At 44.9% G+C, this 23,747-nt stretch overlaps 1 protein-coding gene across 1 annotated transcript in view; it reads right to left on the bottom strand.

Moving 5' to 3' along the window:
* COL7A1 (collagen type VII alpha 1 chain) overlaps positions 1-23,747 on the bottom strand; it is a 618,941-nt gene that overhangs the window by 401,606 nt on the left and 193,588 nt on the right. The window contains exon 11 of the mRNA XM_069207404.1: positions 6,518-6,637. Coding sequence (XP_069063505.1) covers positions 6,518-6,637 — 120 coding nt within the window. The remainder of the gene's footprint in view (positions 1-6,517; positions 6,638-23,747) is intronic.

Here is a 23,747-nt window from a genome sequence, read left to right as displayed (position 1 = left end):
AACTGACCACAGACCTCTCAAATGGCTGATGCAAATGAAAGGTGAAAATCCTAAACTGTTGAGGTGGTCCATCTCCCTACAGGGAATGGACTTCATAGTGGAACACAGACCTGGGACTGCCCATGCCAATGCAGATGGCCTTTCCAGGTTCTTCCACTTAGAAAATGAAGACTCTCTTGGGAAAGGTTAGTCTCATCCTCTTTCGTTTGGGGGGGGGTTGTGTAAGGAAATGCCTCCTTGGCATGGTTGCCCCCTGACTTTTTGCCTTTGCTGATGCTATGTTTACAATTGAAAGTGTGCTGAGGCCTGCTAACCAGGCCCCAGCACCAGTGTTCTTTCCCTAACCTGTACTTTTGTATCCACAATTGGCAGACCCTGGCATCCAGATAAGTCCCTTGTAACTGGTACTTCTAGTACCAAGGGCCCTGATGCCAAGGAAGGTCTCTAAGGGCTGCAGCATGTCTTATGCCACCCTGGAGACCTCTCACTCAGCACAGACACACTGCTTGCCAGCTTGTGTGTGCTAGTGAGGACAAAACGAGTAAGTCGACATGGCACTCCCCTCAGGGTGCCATGCCAGCCTCTCACTGCCTATGCAGTATAGGTAAGACACCCCTCTAGCAGGCCTTACAGCCCTAAGGCAGGGTGCACTATACCATAGGTGAGGGTACCAGTGCATGAGCATGGTACCCCTACAGTGTCTAAACAAAACCTTAGACATTGTAAGTGCAGGGTAGCCATAAGAGTATATGGTCTGGGAGTCTGTCAAACACGAACTCCACAGCACCATAATGGCTACACTGAAAACTGGGAAGTTTGGTATCAAACTTCTCAGCACAATAAATGCACACTGATGACAGTGTACATTTTATTGTAAAATACACCACAGAGGGCACCTTAGAGGTGCCCCCTGAAACTTAACCGACTGTCTGTGTAGGCTGACTAGTTCTAGCAGCCTGCCACAAACCGAGACATGTTGCTGGCCCCATGGGGAGAGTGCCTTTGTCACTCTGAGGCCAGTAACAAAGCCTGCACTGGGTGGAGATGCTAACACCTCCCCCAGGCAGGAATTGTCACACCTGGCGGTGAGCCTCAAAGGCTCACCTCCTTTGTGCCAACCCAGCAGGACACTCCAGCTAGTGGAGTTGCCCGCCCCCTCCGGCCAGGCCCCCACTTTTGGCGGCAAGGCCGGAGAAAATAATGAGAAAAACAAGGAGGAGTCACTGGCCAGTCAGGACAGCCCCTAAGGTGTCCTGAGCTGAGGTGACTCTAACTTTTAGAAATCCTCCATCTTGCAGATGGAGGATTCCCCCAATAGGGTTAGGATTGTGACCCCCTCCCCTTGGGAGGGGGCACAAAGAGGGTGTACCCACCCTCAGGGCTAGTAGCCATTGGCTACTAACCCCCCAGACCTAAACACGCCCTTAAATTTAGTATTTAAGGGCTACCCTGAACCCTAGAAAATTAGATTCCTGCAACTACAAGAAGAAGGACTGCCCAGCTGAAAACCCCTGCAGCGGAAGACCAGAAGACGACAACTGCCTTGGCTCCAGAAACTCACCGGCCTGTCTCCTGCCTTCCAAAGATCCTGCTCCAGCGACGCCTTCCAAAGGGACCAGCGACCTCGACATCCTCTGAGGACTGCCCCTGCTTCGAAAAGACAAGAAACTCCCGAGGACAGCGGACCTGCTCCAAGAAAAGCTGCAACTTTGTTCCCAGCAGCTTTAAAGAACCCTGCAAGCTCCCCGCAAGAAGCGTGAGACTTGCAACACTGCACCCGGCGACCCCGACTCGGCTGGTGGCGATCCAACACCTCAGGAGGGACCCCAGGACTACTCTGATACTGTGAGTACCAAAACCTGTCCCCCCTGAGCCCCCACAGCGCCGCCTGCAGAGGGAATCCCGAGGCTTCCCCTGACCGCGACTCTTTGAACCTAAAGTCCCGACGCCTGGGAGAGACCCTGCACCCGCAGCCCCCAGGACCTGAAGGACCGGACTTTCACTGGAGAAGTGACCCCCAGGAGTCCCTCTCCCTTGCCCAAGTGGAGGTTTCCCCGAGGAACCCCCCCCTTGCCTGCCTGCAGCGCTGAAGAGATCCCGAGATCTCTCATAGACTAACATTGCGAACCCGACGCTTGTTTCTACACTGCACCCGGCCGCCCCCGCGCCGCTGAGGGTGAAATTTCTGTGTGGACTTGTGTCCCCCCCCGGTGCCCTACAAAACCCCCCTGGTCTGCCCTCCGAAGACGCGGGTACTTACCTGCAAGCAGACCGGAACCGGGGCACCCCCTTCTCTCCATTCTAGCCTATGTGTTTTGGGCACCACTTTGAACTCTGCACCTGACCGGCCCTGAGCTGCTGGTGTGGTGACTTTGGGGTTGCTCTGAACCCCCAACGGTGGGCTACCTTGGACCAAGAACTGAACCCTGTAAGTGTCTTACTTACCTGGTAAAACTAACAAATACTTACCTCCCCTAGGAACTGTGAAAATTGCACTGTGTCCACTTTTAAAACAGCTATTTGTGAATAACTTGAAAAGTATACATGCAATTTTGATGATTTGAAGTTCCTAAAGTACTTACCTGCAATACCTTTCGAATGAGCTATTACATGTAGAATTTGAACCTGTGGTTCTTAAAATAAACTAAGAAAAGATATTTTTCTATATAAAAACCTATTGGCTGGATTTGTCTCTGAGTGTGTGTACCTCATTTATTGGCTATGTGTATGTACAACAAATGCTTAACACTACTCCTTGGATAAGCCTACTGCTCGACCACACTACCACAAAATAGAGCATTAGTATTATCTCTTTTTACCACTATTTTACCTCTAAGGGGAACCCTTGGACTCTGTGCATGCTATTCCTTACTTTGAAATAGCACATACAGAGCCAACTTCCTACAGAATGCAATATAACAAAGTTAATAGTCGGGTGCCTCCAGCCTCCATTTAGTCACTGACTGTTGCACATTCTCCCTTGCCGCCCTGCATCTGTCCGCACCCCACATCAAGTTCACTAATGGTGATTACAGTTCCTTAAGAAGTCCCATTGGCATAATTATTGTAATAGTCATAAAAATACAGTAGACGGAGTAACATAATTATTTTGGAGAATGTTACCCTATTGAAAATGCAGTGAATACCAGATTGCCACTGATTTCCTCAGAGCTGCAAGTGCCTCTCCCATGTTGCCTTCTAGTAGGTTGTCTCTGTTGTGATGCACTAGGTATTAAAATGTGTCCGACGTCCATCTTAGTGTCCTTGTTGACATCACTGTGTCTCCATATTGTGGCTTCAAAGGAAAAAGACAAGATTTCCCCCAGATGATCCGTAAACCTACACAACACTAGACTGATCTATTATTGTTATTATTGGGTTTACATCTACCCGTAGGTTTCTGATGTAAAGAAAAATGTCAGGGAGATAGTATGTTCCATGCTTGCCATAGTGATTCCTTTCTCTCTGGTCCTTTGGAGAACCAGGCAAGCTAGGGATTCCTTTACAATGGTTAACTGTAATGGAGACAATGTGAATCCCTGACAGGTGCCCTTGCCTACTGTCTATTGGTGCAAAACAATTCTCCTGTCCTGGCTTTTGCAGTCAGATCACCAAACAATAGCTAAATCTAGCTTATAAATCCCAGACCAAAGCTCATGCATTTGATCTAGATTATCGCAAGTCAGTGAGTCAATGTTTTTTCCATATTGAGCAACATTAGCCAGGTGACTTGCTCGGTCATTGGTACGGCTGCCATGAGGTATATTAATCTCCTTAGGTTGGGTGATATGCTCCTTCCTGGGATTAATCCGTTTTGGTCAGGTTAAACTAATGCATGGAGTAGTGGTAATGTCCTATTTGTTAATGTCTTGCTTAAAGTCTTGCAATCTGAATTTAACAAAGATTGGTGTATGAACAAGGGTTGTACCACCTTGTCCTGATCAGACTTTGGCATCCACCACTATGATTACCTCTTGTGTTGTTAGGGGAAATCTACCTGTAGTCTGAGCTCAGATGTACACCTCAAGGAACTTAGGAGCCAGCAGTGTGACAACATCTAGTAAAATGCAGACTGAAGGCCATCTGAACCAGGGGTAGGCATTAATTCAATACCGTCCTTCACCACTTGCACTGTGAATAGTTTTCAATTCTAGCTTTTGCTCTCTGGATAGCGTGGGGAGTATTTAATTATGCAGGAAGTCCAACAGACACTCATAATGCGAGTCTGATGGTGTTGGGCAAAACACTATATTATAACTAGCAATGATATGGTTCATTTACGTCTGTTCATGGTGCAATTCTTTGTCATCCCCTCTCAATGTCTGGTAGCTCTGTAACCTCTGCTGCTAGGAGCCTGCCCCATTTGCCACCTTCTCAGTGTTGCTTTCCTGTAAATTCTTTTTACTCATTGCAGTCTCTGAAAGGCCCCCTGAATCAGAAATTCTGGATTACTTACAGCTGTCTTTTCCAGAGTTCACATTTTCAATTCTATCTCTTCAGTGTCTCTTGTCATAGTTGTATTGATGTTCCAATAGCAGTTTTCCAATTACTCACTGTCCCTCCTTTTTCATTATAACATTTAATGATGGCAGCCACTTCCCTGCATTAATCGTGTTCAAATCTGTACATTTTGGTGAGGTGTTGGGGGCTAATGGCCATCCTCTTGGCAGCACCACTCAAAGGACACCTTCTCTCTCCAAAACATTCCTTAAGATTGGGGGTGACTTTATTAAGAACCAGCTGAATATGACAGCACCGAATATTTACGAGCCTTCTGTTTTTTGCAAATGGTTTTCTACTTATTTGGAGGACAGTAGAAGGCAGCAGCTGTTCATTTTGACTCATCTCTTCTAAAATTTAAGATATCAGTCTGAAGTGGAGGCTTCTGTGCTCTGCGGGAAGCGATGATTTAGAAATGGGGTGCCAGGGCCAACATGGACCAGAATCCTAAAGGTAGACATGGATCCAGTAATAATGAAGAAATCCACTGTGATCGGTCTGGAACTCAGAGAGGGTAGCTACCAGCAGATCTGCACAAGCAGCAACAAGAGTCTAAGGTGCAACAACACAAGCTGGCATAAACATTTGGCAAATAGCACATAACCTCATTAGCATGCAGAAACACTTTCATCCCAAATAGGGCACAGCACCCCTTTTGAACAGGCAAGCTGTACAAATACCATGTTACCAGTTTGACAATTTCATAAAGCTTCAGGCATGGGTCTGCCACTCAGTGGGAGTGGAAACACAAGTATTAAAGACTGTGCCCTGCTCTCATGTACTTTGAGCCTTTGAAATAGTAATTTTGTGCTGGTTATGCCATCAGTGGTGGATAAGTGGCCCAGAATTAGGTCTGGTATGGGGGTCGTCAAAACATCTTTATCCTCAATTCACATCTACAGGAGTCGACCCAACATGCAAGGTCACTGGTACCTTTCTTTATGTTGGTTAGTGCGAAGATAGTATGAAATCTTACTGTAGTCCACCCAATCAGTTAAAAATCTTAGCTTGCCTGAAAACCTTGACATTAATATATGGTTGATGAAAAAGCTCATGCACAAATACATGATTGAACAGAACAAACAAAATAACAACCAAATGTATTAAATGAATTTAATGAAAAATGAATGACAGAATGAATGAAAAACACTCAATGAATAAACAAATTGATGAATGAGTATCTGAATGAGTGAATGAATGAATAAATCAAAAAGAGTGAAGCACTAAACAGATTCACCTGCAAGTAAATTAAAGAAGGATTGAATAACTGAGTGAATAACTGGTTAAAGAAATTGACGAATCAACGACTGAACAAATGAACACAAAAATTATACATTATTAAATAAATTACAGAATAACCAAATAAATTGATGAATGATTGAACTAGTGGTTGAACAGGCCAGTGCATATTTGTATTTATAATTTGTATAAGTTCAACCCATATGGCGATAACACCTTCTAGATCAAACAAGTTAGATGAGATTTAACCCTTGTTAGTCAAGAGATAGATAGAAAGACCCCAAAATAAGTTATGCATTTGCTGTCCATTGGGAGCAGACTGGAGCCCTGGATAGGGTGCATGTAGAGTAGCCTTCATCCCCACTGCCCTTGCCCATCACTCGCAATCTGCCACCCTTTATGAGTACTATTGTGTTGTTTTAATGCCTGGTCCATTCACCATTGAGCTCCACACTCTCACTCTCAGCACTAAACCTTGAGAGCAGGCTAATACATAGAGCCTGCAGCTAGTGTCTGCGCACTCCCTGAACCAGGCCAGGGCATGACCTATCCAACAGGAGTCTCCTAGAGATGTGGTTTCCATTGGTCTCCTAAGACTGCTCCCTTGCCTCATCTTATGGAAGCACGGTCCCTGCCTATGCTGCACACATGGGGTGACCCAACTGACAGGAATGTCCGGGAGATATGGTATCCAATGATGCCCTAGAACTGCTGCAACTTCTCCTTGCTTTATAGAAACACAGTCCCCACCTTAGCCATGGTATGCAGCACAACCCACCTGACAGAAGCCTCCAGGAGATACGATATCCAGTGGCACCACTCACACCCCTCCATGACATCAAGGCACTCTGGGACGTGATGTTTTGCGCTGACAGTCCTTGGACCGCTTCCAGACGCACTGCAGTAAAGAAAAACAAAAGAAAACATAAAAATTAAAAGGCTTAGCACATATGTGTATTACACACAGGTGGTGACATAAGCCACATTTCCCAATTATTACTTACAAACCCCAAATTCGGCTCAAGGTACAAAAACCTTCATGTGCATGTGACTTACTCTCAACTTTTATAAGCTTTACCTTTGTACAATTATCATTCTCTTTGTCTCGGTCTATCTTCATTCTCTATATCTTTTTTCATTTAGAGCCAATTTTAAGGTGAAACGTAGAATATTTGGTACTGTGCCTTAGTGGGATTACAATATCACAGAGGAAGAAACACCTCTAAACACCTGACATGAAAGGAGGGGTTACTGCTGTCTTTTCCATCCCAGGGAAGTGTCCACCACCTTCAGGAAGTACTTCTTGATTCTTGATTGAAGGTGGGAATCACAACAGGAAGGGGCGGGCCTTCAGAGTGATGCATAGAACGGTGAAGGTTCTCTTCTTGCTGCAGGAATTGGCAGCCCCACTGCACACTTAGATAGTGCTGCCTATAGTGATAGGTACCATAAACGTGGTAGTAACACCCTTCCTACAACTTTCTAAACATGGGCCTGTAGTTCTGTTGTCTCCGTCACTTCCACTGTGGGATTCATTGCTTCGTGGGTTCAGTGCCCTTTCACTGAAAACATATTTTCTAATGCTACATTTGAGCCTCTCCTTCCAATCTCATTTTCTCAGTCCCCTGTTACCTAATAATCTAGCAATCTATGCCCCTGCCGCACCCATGGGATCCAAAGACTCAATCTTCCCCCATCACCAACCTCCCCTTCTAGCTCTGCCTCTCCTTCTCCAGGTTCATAAACTTTCATACCCACTCTTGGTGCGACATATCTCACCTCCCTTTCCTCACATTCAGGTCCCATCCCTCCACCGGCACCACTGCTCTTCTCTTTACACCTCCTGAGTATACATTCCACAGACCGAAGCAACAACTCTCAACCTTCTGCATATGTAGTCTTGATTTACCAAGTGAATGTCCAACCTGTGTGCAACAAGACTATCTTCTTCACTCACCAATTCAACTCCCCTAGTCCTTCATATTGCTGTTGGCCTGAAGCTAGTTCACCATTCAAACTGACCAGAGGCAATAATGAGACTGGAAAAACATTTGAAACCAAGAGATAGCACCGCTCTGAAGTGATACAGGTTTTACACTGGAAATAAACCAAGGAAATTTGTTCGATGACTTCTTAAATGGTCTTCGGTTCTTATTCAGATTGGATAATTTTGGGAACATGAATGACAAAATGATTAGAGACTAGATAATCAGCAACATCATCAACAATATAAGGAGCAGGAGACTACAGGAGAACCTATGGATTATTGGTTTCCCCACTCTTCATGAAGCCATAACTATGGCCAAAGCTATAGTACAGTCAGAGTCAGTCAATAAGGAAAAGAAAACCTCATGATGTATGCACTGTGACTAAATATACAACCAAGAAAGAGTCAAATATGAAGAAAATGTAAATTAAATGTTTTTAAGTGTGGTAGTTACAGTCTTGTAACCTCTTCAAAATTATGCCCTACAGCTGGGAAAGGTTGTAAGAAGTTTGGGAGGATGAGGCATTTCGCTATAGTATGTAGAGATACTAGAAATAATATGAGCAATTGTAGATGCAACACTGGATGTGTTTAAGATGGTTATGAAGGCAGTACAATTGAAAAGCATACTGGTGATGATTATAGCAAAGAGGGAGATTAGCTAGAGAAAGACATTGTCAAAGCAAATCCACCAAAGAGCCTGTCCCAGAGCGAGGTAGGGATATTAGGGAAAGATTTCTCCTTGATGGCTAATTGTGGAGTTTCAAGCACCATTATTACTAAAGAAAGATGTAATGACAAGTTTGGCACTGTGATTAGTTTGTCAGAGTTAGAAAAGGCAGAAGTAAGGTTTCACTCCTTTAAAGGACACAATGGACATTTTAGGTTTTTGCAGAGTAAATTTGCTATCAAGAAATAGGAATGCTAACATTAAAATGTATGTAGTTGAAAAAGGAGTCAATGTACTAGAGCGGGGAGACCAATGGGAATTAAGGATAATCTTAAAACCTTGTGCTGAGGAGCAAGTATTGGCAATCAATTAATCATTTCATGAAGAAACCAACTAATGTGATGAAGGAGCTAAGAGACATATTACATAAATGAATAAAAGCTTACATCATTGAGGCTACTGAGGGCTTGATTTAGATCCTGGAGGAGGGGTTACTCCTTCACAAACGTGATGGATTTCCCGTCCGCCGTATTACGATCCCCATAGGCTATAATAAGATCGTGATATGGCTGACGGGATATCTAGATCAGACCCTGAATCTCAAGAATGGATATGATCTATTGTTGTATGTGGTTCTTCGGAACACTCAACAGTGACATTATTGTTGACAGTCGCTCATTATCTAACAAAATGAACTGCTGGCCATGCTAGAAGGTGCCTCTATGTTTTCAACCCTGGATATGCAATCCACTTATCGTCTATCCTCAGACAGACGTACTGCCAGAATCTAAATATTTGACTGCATTCCTGAAACCACTTGGGTTGTTTCAGTTTAAAAGGATGCCACTTAGTCTGGCATCTGCAGTATATGTCGTTCAGACAGCAAGGTAAATTTGTTTTAAAGATTAATTATTTTGTGTGATGTTCTCATGATGATATCTTGGTGTATTTGAAGAGTGAAAAAGATCATGGGGAGTACGAGAGTGAAGTATGTTAGAGGTAATGCAAGTGTGGGTTGGTTCTGAAAAATAATAAGTTGTTTCTAATGGAAGGGAAATAGTTGGACATAGTATTTCAGGTGAGGGAATAATACCCAGGAAATCATTGGTATAAGCTAGTCGCAATGCTCCTTCCACAGACTCAAAGGAAAAGGTGTTGTCATTTGTTATTATAAGTCTGTGTACAATTACAGAGAGAAAGTAGAACTCCTTTAATGAAACTACCTAGGTACGATGCTGGGTTTGTGTGGACAGAGGACCAACAAATGGCTTGATATTATAAATGCTCCAAAGCCCTTCTTTGTGTGGAAGGGGTTAAGAAGAATGGAATGTGGTGTTTTCATTCTGTACAATTAACACTACGGAGAGGAAATATGTGGGTTTGAAAAAGAGTTGCTAGCATATGTCTGGGTGATTGAACACGGCAGGAAGTATTAATGAGGCTGCATGTCAAGGTTTAGGTCTGATCATCTCTTGTTGGCATTTTATCATCAAAAGGCTTAGGTCTGATCATCTCTTGTTGGCATTTTATCGTCAAGAGGATTAGGTCAGATCATCTCTTGTTAGTATTTTATTGCCAAGAGGTCAGTGGAATTAAACAGCATGCTAGGTTTGTTTTTTTGGTAGCAGGAGTATGACCTTCCTGTTGTACATGTTCCAGGAAAGTAAACAAAGGTGGCAATCTGCTTGTAAAGCCTTCCTGCTGAAATAGGTGACAGTCATTCCAAGGATGAGAGTAATGAACTTGCTATTATAGCTGGTGTCAGGTCAGCGGTGAACGATATGTTTTTGGTATTTCTAAGGATGATTGGCTAGAAACAAATATGGCAGATAAAGTTGTGTTGTCAGCTAAGGATTATGTAATTCATGGATAGCCTTAGGAGAAAATCATTTATGCAGTATAAAGGTTTCCACCAAGTACCTAATGAGTTCTAAGTGTACTTTATTGTTTAAAGCAGGGAATTGTGTTGGTCCTGGAGATATGTGCACTAAGAGTTTGGAAAAAACTCACATGGGGCATCCAGCCATGCATTTTCTAAAGACATGACATGGTGCACTTTTTTGGTGGTCTGGTCTTGATGTGGTAATGCTCCATTTGCAGTTATAGTAATAGGAGTTTGAGAGCTGTGTCTGCCCCATTCCCTCCTGCTTAATGGTCTAACTTACTGTGGCAAAAGTATGTTTTTGCTATCTCAGGCCATTTAATAAATTGTATGATTCATGGTTTGTGATGCAAGTTGCCTAAGGTAATGTTTATAAGTTATGCCACCACCAATGTTGCAATCAGGTTTCTCAAGGAAATGTTTGCAATAGAAGGAGATTCAAAGACACTGATCACAGACAATGGGGTTGAACTAATGTACTTTGTGCTGAAGGAGTTTCTATGTGTGGAGTGAGTGGGTGGTTACCCACATCACAGCAGCTCTCTACAATCCACAAATTAGTGGTCAAGTGGAATGTTTCAGAAGGTTGTTAAAGTAGCATGTTGGGTGTGTATTGTCAATAGTGGAATGGAAAGAGTTTCTAAGCTAATAAATTGTGGTTGCACAGAGATACACTCCGTAGTACAACAGGGTCCGTCCATTCCATCTTTTGAAAGGTAGAGAATCAATTTACAAACAAGGTCCACAGTGGTTCAAAAGGAAAATTAGGAAAAATAAAGATGAGGTTGAATTAAGTATAGGAATACACTGAGAATCCTAATGTACGCTCAGGCTGGAGTCAAGGCTAATGTACAGAAACATTTTGATTGTGAGCCGGGAGATAATAAATGCCCCCAAAGAGGTTTGTTTTTAAGTATGGTACAATTCTGATCACCCACAGTTACAATGTTTTAATTGACAAATTTACTTTCCTGCTATTGATGCAGAATCTTTTATGGAAACAGGGCTTCACTAGTAGATAGACAACAACACCAGGTGTTGTGGAGGGTTCCTTATTAGGTTGTTAGAAAGCAAATAAAAATCCTTTGTTCCTCCGTGTGGCTTAGTCGGGAAATACATATTTATCTATATATGTGTATATTTATTAGGTGATTAAGCCACATAAATCACATATATATATATATATATATATATATATATATATATATATATGTATATATATATATATATATGTGTGTGTGTATATATATATATGTGTGTATATATATATATGTGTGTATGTATATATATATATATATATGTATATGTATATATATATATATATATATATATATATTCACTGAACAAAAAAAAGATTACAGGGACGTTAGAGTTAGGAAATAGAATGAAAAAACACCACAGAAATTCACTGAAAAGACAAAGGTTACAGGGATGTTATAGTTAGGCTCACATTTTAAACGTACAAAACCATAGAAATTCACCTGTTAGAGTTATTTCAAGTAACTATAACTCGTGCCTTTGTTTTTTTCAGTGAATTTCTATGTTGTTTTAAATTCTATTTCCTAAATATAAAGTACCTGTAACCTTTGTTTTTTTCAGTGAATTTCTATGTTTTTGATGGTATTTCCCAATTGTAACATCCCTGCAACCTTTGTTCTTTTCAGTGAATTTCTAAGGGTTTTTAAAGTAAAGTAATATTTAATTCCCATACGTTAATCAAACCGCTGCCACGTGCAGACAGGACCTGAAGCCAACCCCCTGCATGCAGCCAACCCCACGCCATGCACAGCCTTCACCTGTGCGCGGCATGGTTTTGGCCACAGGGCATGGCTGCAACCCCCCACATGCGGCCTACCCCCCACATACAGCTATCCCGGGAGGGGGGCATGTATCCCCCGGGACCGTCTAACTTTTTTTTTAGGGGAGTTGGATATATGGCTCCCCGCCCTGGGCCGATTTTGGCCCCGGGGACTACAACCCTTGGGGCTCACAGCTGGGTTTATGGTGGAGGGGTCGGACCGATTTTGTCCCCGGGAACCCCATCTCTCTTTCATATTGTAAATGGGCAGGGGGCACACAGCCCCGTCTTCAGACCAATTCTGGCCTCGGGACTCCATCTCCCAAGGCCCTGCCGTATTATAAAGGGGAGAGGGGCACACAGCTGCCCCTAGGTCAGTTTTGGCTGTGGGGACCTCATCCCCTGGGGTCCTCCATCTTTTGAAATGGGGAACTGGGCACACAGCACCCCCCTCCCTATTTCAATATCGGCCCCTGGGACCCCATCCCCCGAGGCCTAGCCAATTAATAATGGGGGAGGGGTGCTGCATGACCTCCTTCCTCGACCGATTTCAGCCCCGGGGACCCCATCCCACCGGTCACGGTTAATTACTGAAGGGGCGATGCAGCCCCCCTGCCTGTGCCGATTTTGGAACTGGGAACCCGAGGGCCCAGCCCATAAGGGGTGGATGCCCTGGAGCCCACACAGGGCACCCACTACATCCTTGCTGGGGCCCACGGGAGAAGCCCCAATGCCCCTCGGCCCCAGCCAGCTCCTCGCCTCCAGCAGGAGACAGTATTGCTCCTGTCCGCAGGGAGCAGCTAAAAATGCTGCTTCCTGCAGGCGGGAGCAATATTACCCTGCCTGCTTCAGATCAGTCAGGGAAACAGATGCAAAGTCCGTTCCCAGCGGAAAGGAGAACTTTTCACGCTACCGCTCACTGGGAGCGGACTTAGGGGGTGATTCTCACCCTGGCGGGCGGCGGAGGCCGCCCGCCAGAGTTCCCCCCTCCAAAATACCGCTCCGCGGTCGAAAGACCGCTGAGGGTATTTTGGGTTTTGCACTGGGCTGGCGGGCGACCGCCAAAAGGCCGCCCGCCAGCCCAGTGCAAAACAGCCTTCCCACTAGGACGCCGGCTCAGAATTGAGCCGGCGGAGTGGGAAGGTGCGATGGGTGCAGTGGCACCAGTCGCGTATTTCAGTGTCTGCAAAGCAGACACTGAAATACAAAGTGGGCCCCTCTTCCGGGGGCCCCACGACACCCCATACCGCCATCGCGCCGCCATGGAGGATTCTACAGGGCAGCGGAAAACCGGCGGGAGACCGCCGGTTTTCCACTTCTGACCGCGGCAAAACCGCCACTGTCAGAATGCCCTGCGGGGCACCGCCAGCTTGTTGGCGGTGCTCCCGCCAACCCTGGCCCCGGCGGTCCATGATCGCCGGGGTCAGAATGACCCCCTTAGTGTTCAGCTCTCACTTGACAGGAGCTTTGAAAGGGCTCCTGTCAAGTGAGATCAAACACAGGTTTCCCTGCCCAGGCCAGTGTGGGCAGGGAAACCGCTATGTCCTGGGGGTGGGCACTCCGGGGCACAGCAGGGCATCCCTGGGGGATGGGGCTCCCATGGCCATGAATGGCTCCTGGAGGGGGGCCGTGTGGCCCCCCTCATGATGGAAAGAACGGCTGGGACCCAGGACTGAAATCTGCCCAGGAATGGGGCTGCTCTTCCCATTTTTAAAATCGGGCAGGCGCAGGGGATAGAGTTCCAGTGGCCAAAATCAGCCCAGGACGTGGGTTGCATGAGCTCCCGTCCCCAATTATATAATAACTAATATCCACCCAGGACCTGGCCCACCAGTGGCTTGTAAAAACAAGTGCAGGAAACTGATCCGCCGACTTACTGGAGAGTCACTGGAATTTTTTTAAAAATGTTTTTGGACCTCTGTGGGGGACCCCACCACCAGGCCTGGGTTTTTTTTAAAAAGGTTTTTACTCAGGACTCGGCTGAGTCTGAGTCCCAAGATGACAGCCACCACTTCCTGATTGAAGTGGTGCCAACCAATCAGATCACATTTTGAGATCTGTTGGATTTGCAGACACTCCGTATCTCTAGATACTCACAAATCTTTTTATTTTAATAACTCCAGAACTACTGAATGGATTTACACTAAATCAGAAAAATAGATCTATCTGGACCAAAATCTAGCTTTCTGCCAAACTTGGTGTAATTCCGTTCAGCTGTTCGGGCTGTAATTGTGTCTAACTCCCTATGGGAAATTACATGGGGAAAACATGTTTTGGGACCTCCTTTTTCTTGACCCCTGCTTGAAGAATCACCCTGAAATTTTCCAGACAGCAGCTGAAGTGAGTTCTGAAAATGTTGTGAAGATTCGTCAAACGGGTGTATTAGCAAAACCAAAAATGCTTTCCCCGTGGAAAATAGGTCCTAAAGGCAACTAAACACTGATGACTGCCAGTGAGCAATATATGGCAGACGTCACTGCGCAGCCATAGTTAGGTCAGAATGTCCATAGACACAGCTGAGAATGCTTTGCAGGATCATCCACTTTTTCCTGTTATCTGCTCACAAGACAGTGGCACGGGCATTTATTTCACCTCTTGAGCACTGAAACTCTCTCTATTTTGCTCTTCCTACTCTCCTTCTACAGAGATTGCAAACTGAACAAAACTTTGCTGCCTGCTCTTACTTAGTTTGTGCTGTGCATCTCCTTCTATAGCCACTTAAAAGATCTTCACTGGTTTCCCATTCAGAAATGTGTCTGTTTCAAGGCGCTATGCATTGGCCACTGCACCATCTCCATCACTGGCCCTAATTATCTTAGTCACCAATTTGTGGGGTACTGCCCATTGCACAATCTGTGTTCTTCATCAGCTAATTTTGCCCAGGTTCCACACATCCTGCCACTCTAGCAGAAGGTCCTTCTCTTTTCTCGAAGCCAAACTTTGGACCACCCTTCCGAGCAGGATCAGGAGCAATTCCAGCTACTTGCAGTTTCAGAAGGAATTGAAAACATTGCTTTTCGCTTATCCATCCTGTTTACCTGTCTAACCTCTAACACCATAAAACCCATTTTTTAGGGTAGTTGTGGCACTATCTACTAATATTGATTAATGCACTTTTTCATTCTACCATGCCTGTGTGTATTGTTTTAGACTGTGCAGAAGCAGCAGGTGGACAACCACATGTGTTTGAGGCGTGCACACTTCACCTCAGCTCCTCAGAAGGCCTTGCAGGCAGCTGGGCTTCTGTACACCACTGGAAAGCAGACTCCCTTCCCTGGGGCATAATCCAGCATCACCTTACACTGCAGGCAGGGCTCTGTCCTCAGAGGGCAGCCCACTAGCACCTCAGTCAGGATGGAGATGAGACATGTTCCCAGTTTGAAACAAAGGCAGCAGTCAGGCAAGAGTCCTGCTTAACTCCAGTGGTGATAAGATTCTTACTTGGTCAATGAGAAAGATGCTGCTGAAAATGAGCAGTAGTTGTTGGAAAGAGCTGGCCGGCCAGCTCTCCTGCAAAGTTTGAATCATTCAGTTACAGAATGGATGGGCACTGCCTTTCAGTGCTTTCAGCAGAGTACTCACTCTCTCTGAAAGAGGACTTCTCAACATGAAAGAATTGTGCTGGTATCTCAGCTCACTAACTAGAGAGGACCCTCAGTGAGCTCATCATTGTTAAGCTCAATGGGGAAAAAAACAAAAAGGTAATTAGGTGAGCTGTTTTCAGCCACTTTCAGTTAAGTATCAGAACTACAGTTACCCTAAAACAAGCCCAGCTCACTTTGTTTTCATCTTCATGCATCACTGGTGGGATCATAATTGCAAAGACAGTTTCCCAGTGTAGTCAACAGCCAGGCATGTTGTGACAGGACCCTTCCCTCGCCATTGACTACATAAAAGTGGGCTTCCAGCCAGAAACCTGATCCCATCAGAGGTACATATTGGAATGTCACTTCAAAGCAGTCAGGATATGTCTCATACACTTTGTCTACTGTGGATAACAGAGCAGCTTTTCAAGTGGATAAAGTTACTCCTACGGTTGTGGGTGGGAACAACGCAGGTCTTTCGCACGCCTGCCCTAAGAACGCGGCCGAAACCACAAATGCATCTCTGCAACGTATTCTTTTACCATGCAAGTCATTACAACGACTTGCCTTGGGGAAAGGGCTGGACTTTGGAATAGTATAGTTTACTATTCCAACTCCAGTCAGCGCCACAGAAGGGAAAGTGTTGGACTTAAAGTCCAACATCAGTCCAACAACAATTTCCCTAAGGCAAGTCGTTGTAATGACTTGAGTGGTAAAGGAATACGTTGTAAAGACGCATTTGTGGTTCAGGCCGCGTTGTAAAGGCACAAAGTAACTCGAGCTGCGTTGTTAAGGCCGTTTCCCTACTACTACTACTAAGTCATCACTAGGTATCACCCTCAGGTCAACTGAGGAAACATTTCAATCCTTACATGATACCACAAATCCACTAGTCATTACTAGATATCCCTCTCCAATCAAATGCGAAAACGTTTAGGTCCAGATTTATGAAAAGTGGTGCTTCATGTTATGAAGCACCACTTGTCTTGCGACCCATTGCGCCCCCCTAACGCCACTATGCGTGCAGTGTATTTAACATACGGCGCACCATGGCGCACGTTAGGGACAATAGTGTCATCATTTTTTATGCTATTGTTGTACTTTGTAGGATTAGCGCCAAAAATGTTAGCGCTAATCCTGCAAAGTACATAAGAGGCCCATTATAAATGATGGTGGGCCTCCTTTTAACACCTGCTCTGTGCAGGCTTTAAAAATGCCACAAAAAATGGCGCATTGGAATCTCATAGATTCCACTGTGCAATTTTTGTGGGCCCCCTAACGGGGGGACGCCCACCCTTGCATACATTATGCCTATCACAGGCATAATGTGGCGGAAGGGTTTACAAAGTGGCGCAATGCAAGCATTGCGCCACTTTGTATATATGTTGCTACATTTTTGCCACACTATCGTCACATTAGCGTAAAAAAATTACGCTAATGTGGCGATAGTAGGCACTAGGCCCTTCTTAAATTTGGGCCTTAAATCCTTACATGAAGCTGCAGTTCCACTAGTCGTTACTAGGTGTCGATACCCAATCAGATGCAAAAGCTTTAAAATTCTTACATGAAGCTGCAGTTCCACTAGTCGTTACTAGGTGTCCCTCACAAGCCAAATTTAAAAGCATTAAAATGTGTTCATGAGGCTTCAGTTCCACTTCTTGTTAACATAGTTCCAACTCAAGCCAGATGAAAATGATTCCAATAACCTGCACCATGCTGAGGGAGTGTGGCTATAATATATAAATTTGCATGCACACTTTTGCTATTTAAATAATTTGTATTTGTTTTCCATAGGATTATTTGCCAAAGCTGTTTCGTAATAATGAGTCAACATTACAGATTTCAATACATTTCTTGTTTTTTATTAAAGTAAGTGATTACTTCCTATAAGAACTTTTATTCACTGGAAAGTACAAATGCATTTCCTAGAGTGAGTTTTGTTGTGTGCATGCTCACGATGACCGCTTAAGATAAGGAGGGGTATTTCACCTGAATACGTGGTGCCCCCTGGTGTTGGATCTTTTTGTAATTGTATCTATGTACTGACCTGCTTGTTTTGAAAAGCTGCAGTTCTGTACAATAAATACATATACAAAAGCAGGTCTATAGTGAGGAATCAACATTGTTATTTACAATAAATGTCTTGAGAGTTATGGAAATAGTTGATGAAACTCTACTACACACAGAGTAGGGACAGTCATTGAGAAGTGCAAGTGTCTAAAATGTTCTGCTGTTATGGAACATTTTTAGGTGCATGCGTATATGTATGAGGACAAGACAGAGTCACTCAAAGTGAAAGCATAAAATGCCTGAAGGGGGCTGGTCTGTTGATCCATACCTTATACCGGTGTGGGAGGGCGAATAATTTGAATGACATATCAACAGACCAATGGTGAAAGAGTGTTAATTGGGAGCCCCTACATATGTATGTATCTTTGAATGATTTATTTGGAATCTATGAGGCTGGCTAGCTAAAGCTGTCTTTAGGCCAGACCGAAAAAAATAAAGACCGGTCTTCTTTTTTTACATCATAAAATATAGAACAGCACCTCTGCCAACATCAGAACTGCTCCAAACAACTTGCAGTTCAGAAAGCAGCCGAAGATTCAGCTCTACAAGAAAATATTAATCCCACACACAACAGGAATATACTTGTGAAAGATCTCTCTGTAACGTCTATACGTTTTCTATATTACTACCGTATGTACATTATATCCAAGCTGATCATGGACTGTAGAGTGAGCTGTAACTTCCAGATAGATTCCGGAACTCCTTTAGTTAATTCCAGAAGAGCAATACATTTGCTATTATAAATTCCTTTTTATGAGTTTTAAAGGACTGCATTTTCAGGATGAAAGATCAGAAGAGAGGGATATGAACAGCATTTTTTTTCTTTTGTAGGCATTCATGATGAGTTGCACAGAGCATTCCCTCAGTGCACAAATGAGCTCTGGGCACACACGAGTGCTCCAGTGTTACCAGGTTAGGAAACACTCAACTCTTTTTTAACTGATCCACACCTGGTACAACTGTAGTTGGACAGCAGCAGGGCCTGAGACTAGTTGCACAGGCTGGCCCTGCCCACCTCTTCTATCGCCATGGGCATATGAGACTATGGGCCTGATTGCGATCTTGGGGGATGGGCTACTCCGTCACAAACATGATGGATATTCCGTCTGCTGTATTAAGATTCCATTATATCCTATGGCGATCGGAATATGGCGGTGGAATATATGTCACGTTTGTGACAGAATATTCCATCCACCAAGATCGTAATCAGGCCCTATATGCTGCTGATCAGGCCACTGCCTGGCATGCCGCAGTTGGCCTCCTAACCTCCCCCTCCATCTGACCTGCACCACCCTCTGAGCCATTCACCACCTGAAAAATCGTGAGGCAAGAAGGTCACGTTTTTCAGCCTAGAAAGGGTGAATTCATGTGGAAAGGGCCCTGGTATTCCCAGGTCTCCATGGTATTGTTAATTCGTATAAAATAACTTGTAATGTCAGTTACTTTGTGTGGGCATGCCATCTGGACCCCAATATCCTTTCACCAAATAATGAGCTGTTTGTAATAGGCCTTAATTATTTAAATGGTAACTGCAGTTGTAATTCTGCCTTTCAGACTGCCTGCTCACTCTGACAACTAAACTGTAATAAATTATTACAATAGAAAAATGATGCTACTTTCACTTACCTTTGATAAGTAGCATCATAAGCAGACCATAATGAAGAAATTAGACTAAATCACAGAACGGGGCCATGCAAAGTAATGTATTTGCAAGGATTATGTAAGGGTAAAACGACGACGTGTCGTGTGTTACATTCTCCAATAACAACAAAGGCACTGAAGGCCAGATTTATGAAAAGTGGCACTACATTACATGTAGCGCCACTTTTCTTGCGGTCACTTGTGCCCCCCCCACCGCCACCATGTGTGTGCCATATTTAAAGTACGACGCACCATGGCGCAGGGTAGGGGGCAATAGCGTCACAATTTCGGCGCTATTGATGTACTGTTCAAGGTTAGCATCAACATTTTTTGGGCACAAACCCTGAGCAGTACAGAGGGGCCCATTGTAACCAATGGTGTGCCCCCTTTTAACACCTGCTTTGAGCAGGCGTTAAAAGTGCCCAAAAAAATGACGCAGTGGAATCTCTTAGATTCCACTGGGCTATTTTTGCAGTCCCCCATAACAGGGGAATGCCCCCTCTGCATACATTATGACAAGCGCAGGCCTAATGTAGTGTAAAGGGTTATAAAGTGGCACAATGCATACATTCGACACTTTGTAAATATGGCGTGGGGAAAAGGCCATCTTAATGCCACCTTGGAATAAAAAAAATAACGCTAAGGCGGCGCTAAAGTGGAGCTAGGCCCTCTTAAATCAGGACCTGATATCTCAAACTTTGCAGTTAAACCAGAGGTGCACGACATGATGAAAACACAGGTCAGCATTATTTCTTCACACTTAGGGCCAGATGTAGCAATATTGCAAATTGCGACTTGCAATTTGCGAGTCCATCCGACTCGCAAATTGCAAGTCGCAATTTGCAATGCAGTACGGTGTCTCAGACACCGACTGCGACTCGCTATGGGGTCGCAATGACCCACCTCATGAATATTCATGAGGTGGGTCGCAATTTGCGGCCCCATTGCGAGTATAGGCACTCGCAAACATGGAGGCCTGCTGTCGTCAGCAGACCTCCATGTTCGTGACTGCTTTCAATAAAGCAGTTTTTTTTTTTTAAGTGTAGCCCGTTTTCCTTAAAGGAAAACGAGCTGCACTTAAAAAAAAAAACGAAACCTTTAGTTTCTGTATTTTTTCAGGGCAGGGAGTGGTCCCTGGGACCACTCCCTGCCCTGAAAAAATATTTTTGGGTCCATTCACAAAGTGGAAGGGGTCCCATGGGGACCCCTTCCAATTTGCGAGTGGGTTACCATCCACTTCAAGCGGATGGTAACTGCGATACGATTTGCGACCGCGTACGCGGTCGCAAACGGTATTGCATACCACTCAGACTCGCAAATAGGAAGGGAACACCCCTTCCTATTTGCGAGTCGGAAATGCATTTTGCGAGTCGGTACCGACTCGCAAAATGCATTTCTGCATAGGAAACTCCGGTTTGCGACTCGCAAACGGCAATTTTTGCCGTTTGCGTGTCACAAACTGTTTCCTACATCTGGCCCTTGGTACTTACTAGGACAATCAATTACATTCATTGAACAAAGCTGGATTTTGCTGCAGTTTTTTCTAGAGACCAATAGGTGGCAGTGAAATGCAGCAAACTAGTATTTAAAATGGCTCTGCTTGGATGCAAGGCTGTTTCATAGCTGAACGGTTTGACAAACATACTGACCCGACAGCGAAACCAAAGCACTCCTGTGGGTGGGTTAAGCACAGAAAGGGAGGGAAGCCACAAATAAGAACCAGGCAACCGAGATGGACGCCAACACCCTCCAATCTACAACAAGGATTGCCTCCATGTAGCATTGCATACAAACTTGCCTCGAGGAGACAGCTGGAGCTGCCTCTATCTAGGGTTGGACACCTGACTGTTTTTTCACCTGCATGACCGGTATTTTAATGTCCGCCCGGTATAACCAGGGCAGGCTTTAGGGCAGTGCGAATGGTGCGGTCGCACTGGGCGCTGACCTGGAGAGGGTGCATTGACCTCTGGGGGGCCGCTGTGTTTAGCAGAACTTACCATTTAAAAACACCTGCTGCAGAGTTCTGTGTGTGTCCAGCTTTCAGGCAACAATAAAAATGTCAACATAACTCTTGTGATTAATGTTCCTTCTAGAGAAAACAGAGAGTTTTGTCTAGGGCCAGTTTTGACTCGCCATAAGGTAGCTCAGAGGGTTAGTGTGCCTGCTGAAAAGAACAGATCTGTATTTTATGTGGATAACTCAGTGGATAAGTAAAACCAGACTTTACCAGCGCTTTAAAACAAATTAAATATATATGAGAGGGGTTATGTAGAGATATGGGGCACAAGAAAATGTGTCGCTCTGGGCGCCATCAGCTCTCGGTATAACTATTAGGAAAACCACCTAAAGTCGGTATTTTTTCCACTTCTCACTATGTATTTGAAACAGTAAATATAGGAAAACGCTTTAAAATGGCTCTACAGCTGCCTTAATGATCCCTGTGTGATAGAGTAAACAAAGACAGAAAGCCCTTGTATGAAATGGATGCAGAAGATGTTCTACAACCTTCCATTCAAGTCCCACGCCTGGGGCTTTGCAGAATCTTAAAAAGTGAACAAAGGGAAGTGTTTTTCTCTGGCAAAGGTGCCAAAGCATTCAGTGGCGAAACCACAACAGGGCTTTCATGCCAACCCTTTAAAATCATGAGGATGGTGTGGGAGTTAGATCTTCGCCCACAGAAGCTGTGCACCACAGTGCAATGCTGGCCCCATGGCTTGTGAAGATGGAGAACAGAAAGGAGGGATAAAAAGCCTGCAGTGTAGGGAAAGATTTTGGGAAAACGTTGGATTAGAAAAATTCTTATTTTAAGGGACAAGAAGAAATCATGATAGAGATTCTGAGCAGGTGCAACCATGGTGGTGGTCTTCAAACGTTTTAATGCTCAGCCTCCCACCCAATCTTAGCTAAATAAAAATGATAAGGGCCACTCTAGAATGGCACACATATTTCTCACACCAAAATCAGCAACTCTTCAAATAGTTAACAATTCAAACATTGCATTTGTGTTTAGTTAAATATTTTATAATTGCAAATGCATGTTTCCCAGTATGTTATTGGCAGAGCGGTCTCCCTAAAAGTGTAAAAATATCCACAGTGTGAGCAACTTTGAAGGATATGGGATTCTTAACCACCCTGTCTCAGAATGTTGACATCTACAAGACGGGAGGTACACACATATTACTGATGGCCCATTAGGGAGTGGCTCACTGTTGCTTGTCATTAAAAGCACAGCACTGTCCAAGCCACTCACAGGCACTCTGTGGAAGAGGGCTTGTCCACAGGCCAAAGAATTGGCCAATATGCACATTTTAAGCTCGCACAGGTTCATTGACTAGATCACACCTATCTTACGCCAAAGCCAATAGACTGAATCAGCCACCGCAAGGTCGGAGACCGCTAACAGATGCGGGGTGGTCCAGGCGGCATTTATACACGTGACGTGGGAGCGCAGCCGGTTACTGGGGTGCTAGGAAGGGGTGCTGAGGGTGCTACGGGGTGCTACAGTTGGCCAGCTCAGTTAGGCACTGTCCATTGGGGGTGCTCCCGCACCCCTGGACGTGGGACCAAAATGCAACATAGATTTGGACTCTTGGGGCTGGTACTAGTGAAAAGCCGCCTTGCTATACACTGGGCCCAGCCTCGCCCGTCAAGGGTAAATAAATGGCTGGGCGACTTGCAGGAATGGGGGGTGGCGGAGGAAATGCGCTTGAGGTTGGTCCACACGGATGAGCACGCAGAGCGGGGCTTGGAGATGTGGGGCGACATGGTGGAGCGGTTGGGGGGTACCACCTACTGGATGTTGAATCTCAGCCTGGTACCGGAGACTCTGACTTGGGGGATAGCCAGGCCATAATGCAGTCTGCTATACCCCTGAGAGTGGGAGATGGGGGTGATGCAGGGGGGGCAGAGCTGCAACCCTGCTAGGATGAGCCTTGACCACTGTACAAGGTGCCATCCCAGATGATGAGGAAAGGAGTGATCATGTTTCGAGGGGATGAGGCCCTGTCAGTACTTCCTGGGGGGATGAGTGTGGGTAACTGACCATACTCAGACACCAGTGATTAATCAAACAAACCAACAAAACAAAAAAAGAAATGCTGCTTGGTTATCTGGGGGGTGGTTGACGAGTGTTCTTCAGTGTTAAGGTTCGGGGTCACTTCTTGAGAGATAATAGAACTGTGTTACTGTTCACACTGAGGTGCAGCGCTGACCCTGAGCATGAGGCAGTCAGTGGGGATGAGATCTGTCCTCCCGCTTAGGGGGACGCACTATATGCTTATTGTATGGATGTACTGTGACTCATGGCTCCTCTGTGTCATTGATACACTGTGTACTCCTCCGCTGTTACTATTTGAAAAAAATCTAAATAAAGAAAT

Source organism: Pleurodeles waltl, chromosome 9 (genome assembly GCF_031143425.1).
Source record: "Pleurodeles waltl isolate 20211129_DDA chromosome 9, aPleWal1.hap1.20221129, whole genome shotgun sequence".
Taxonomy (NCBI): domain Eukaryota; kingdom Metazoa; phylum Chordata; class Amphibia; order Caudata; family Salamandridae; genus Pleurodeles; species Pleurodeles waltl.
This window is presented reverse-complemented; position numbering and strand designations above follow the sequence as displayed.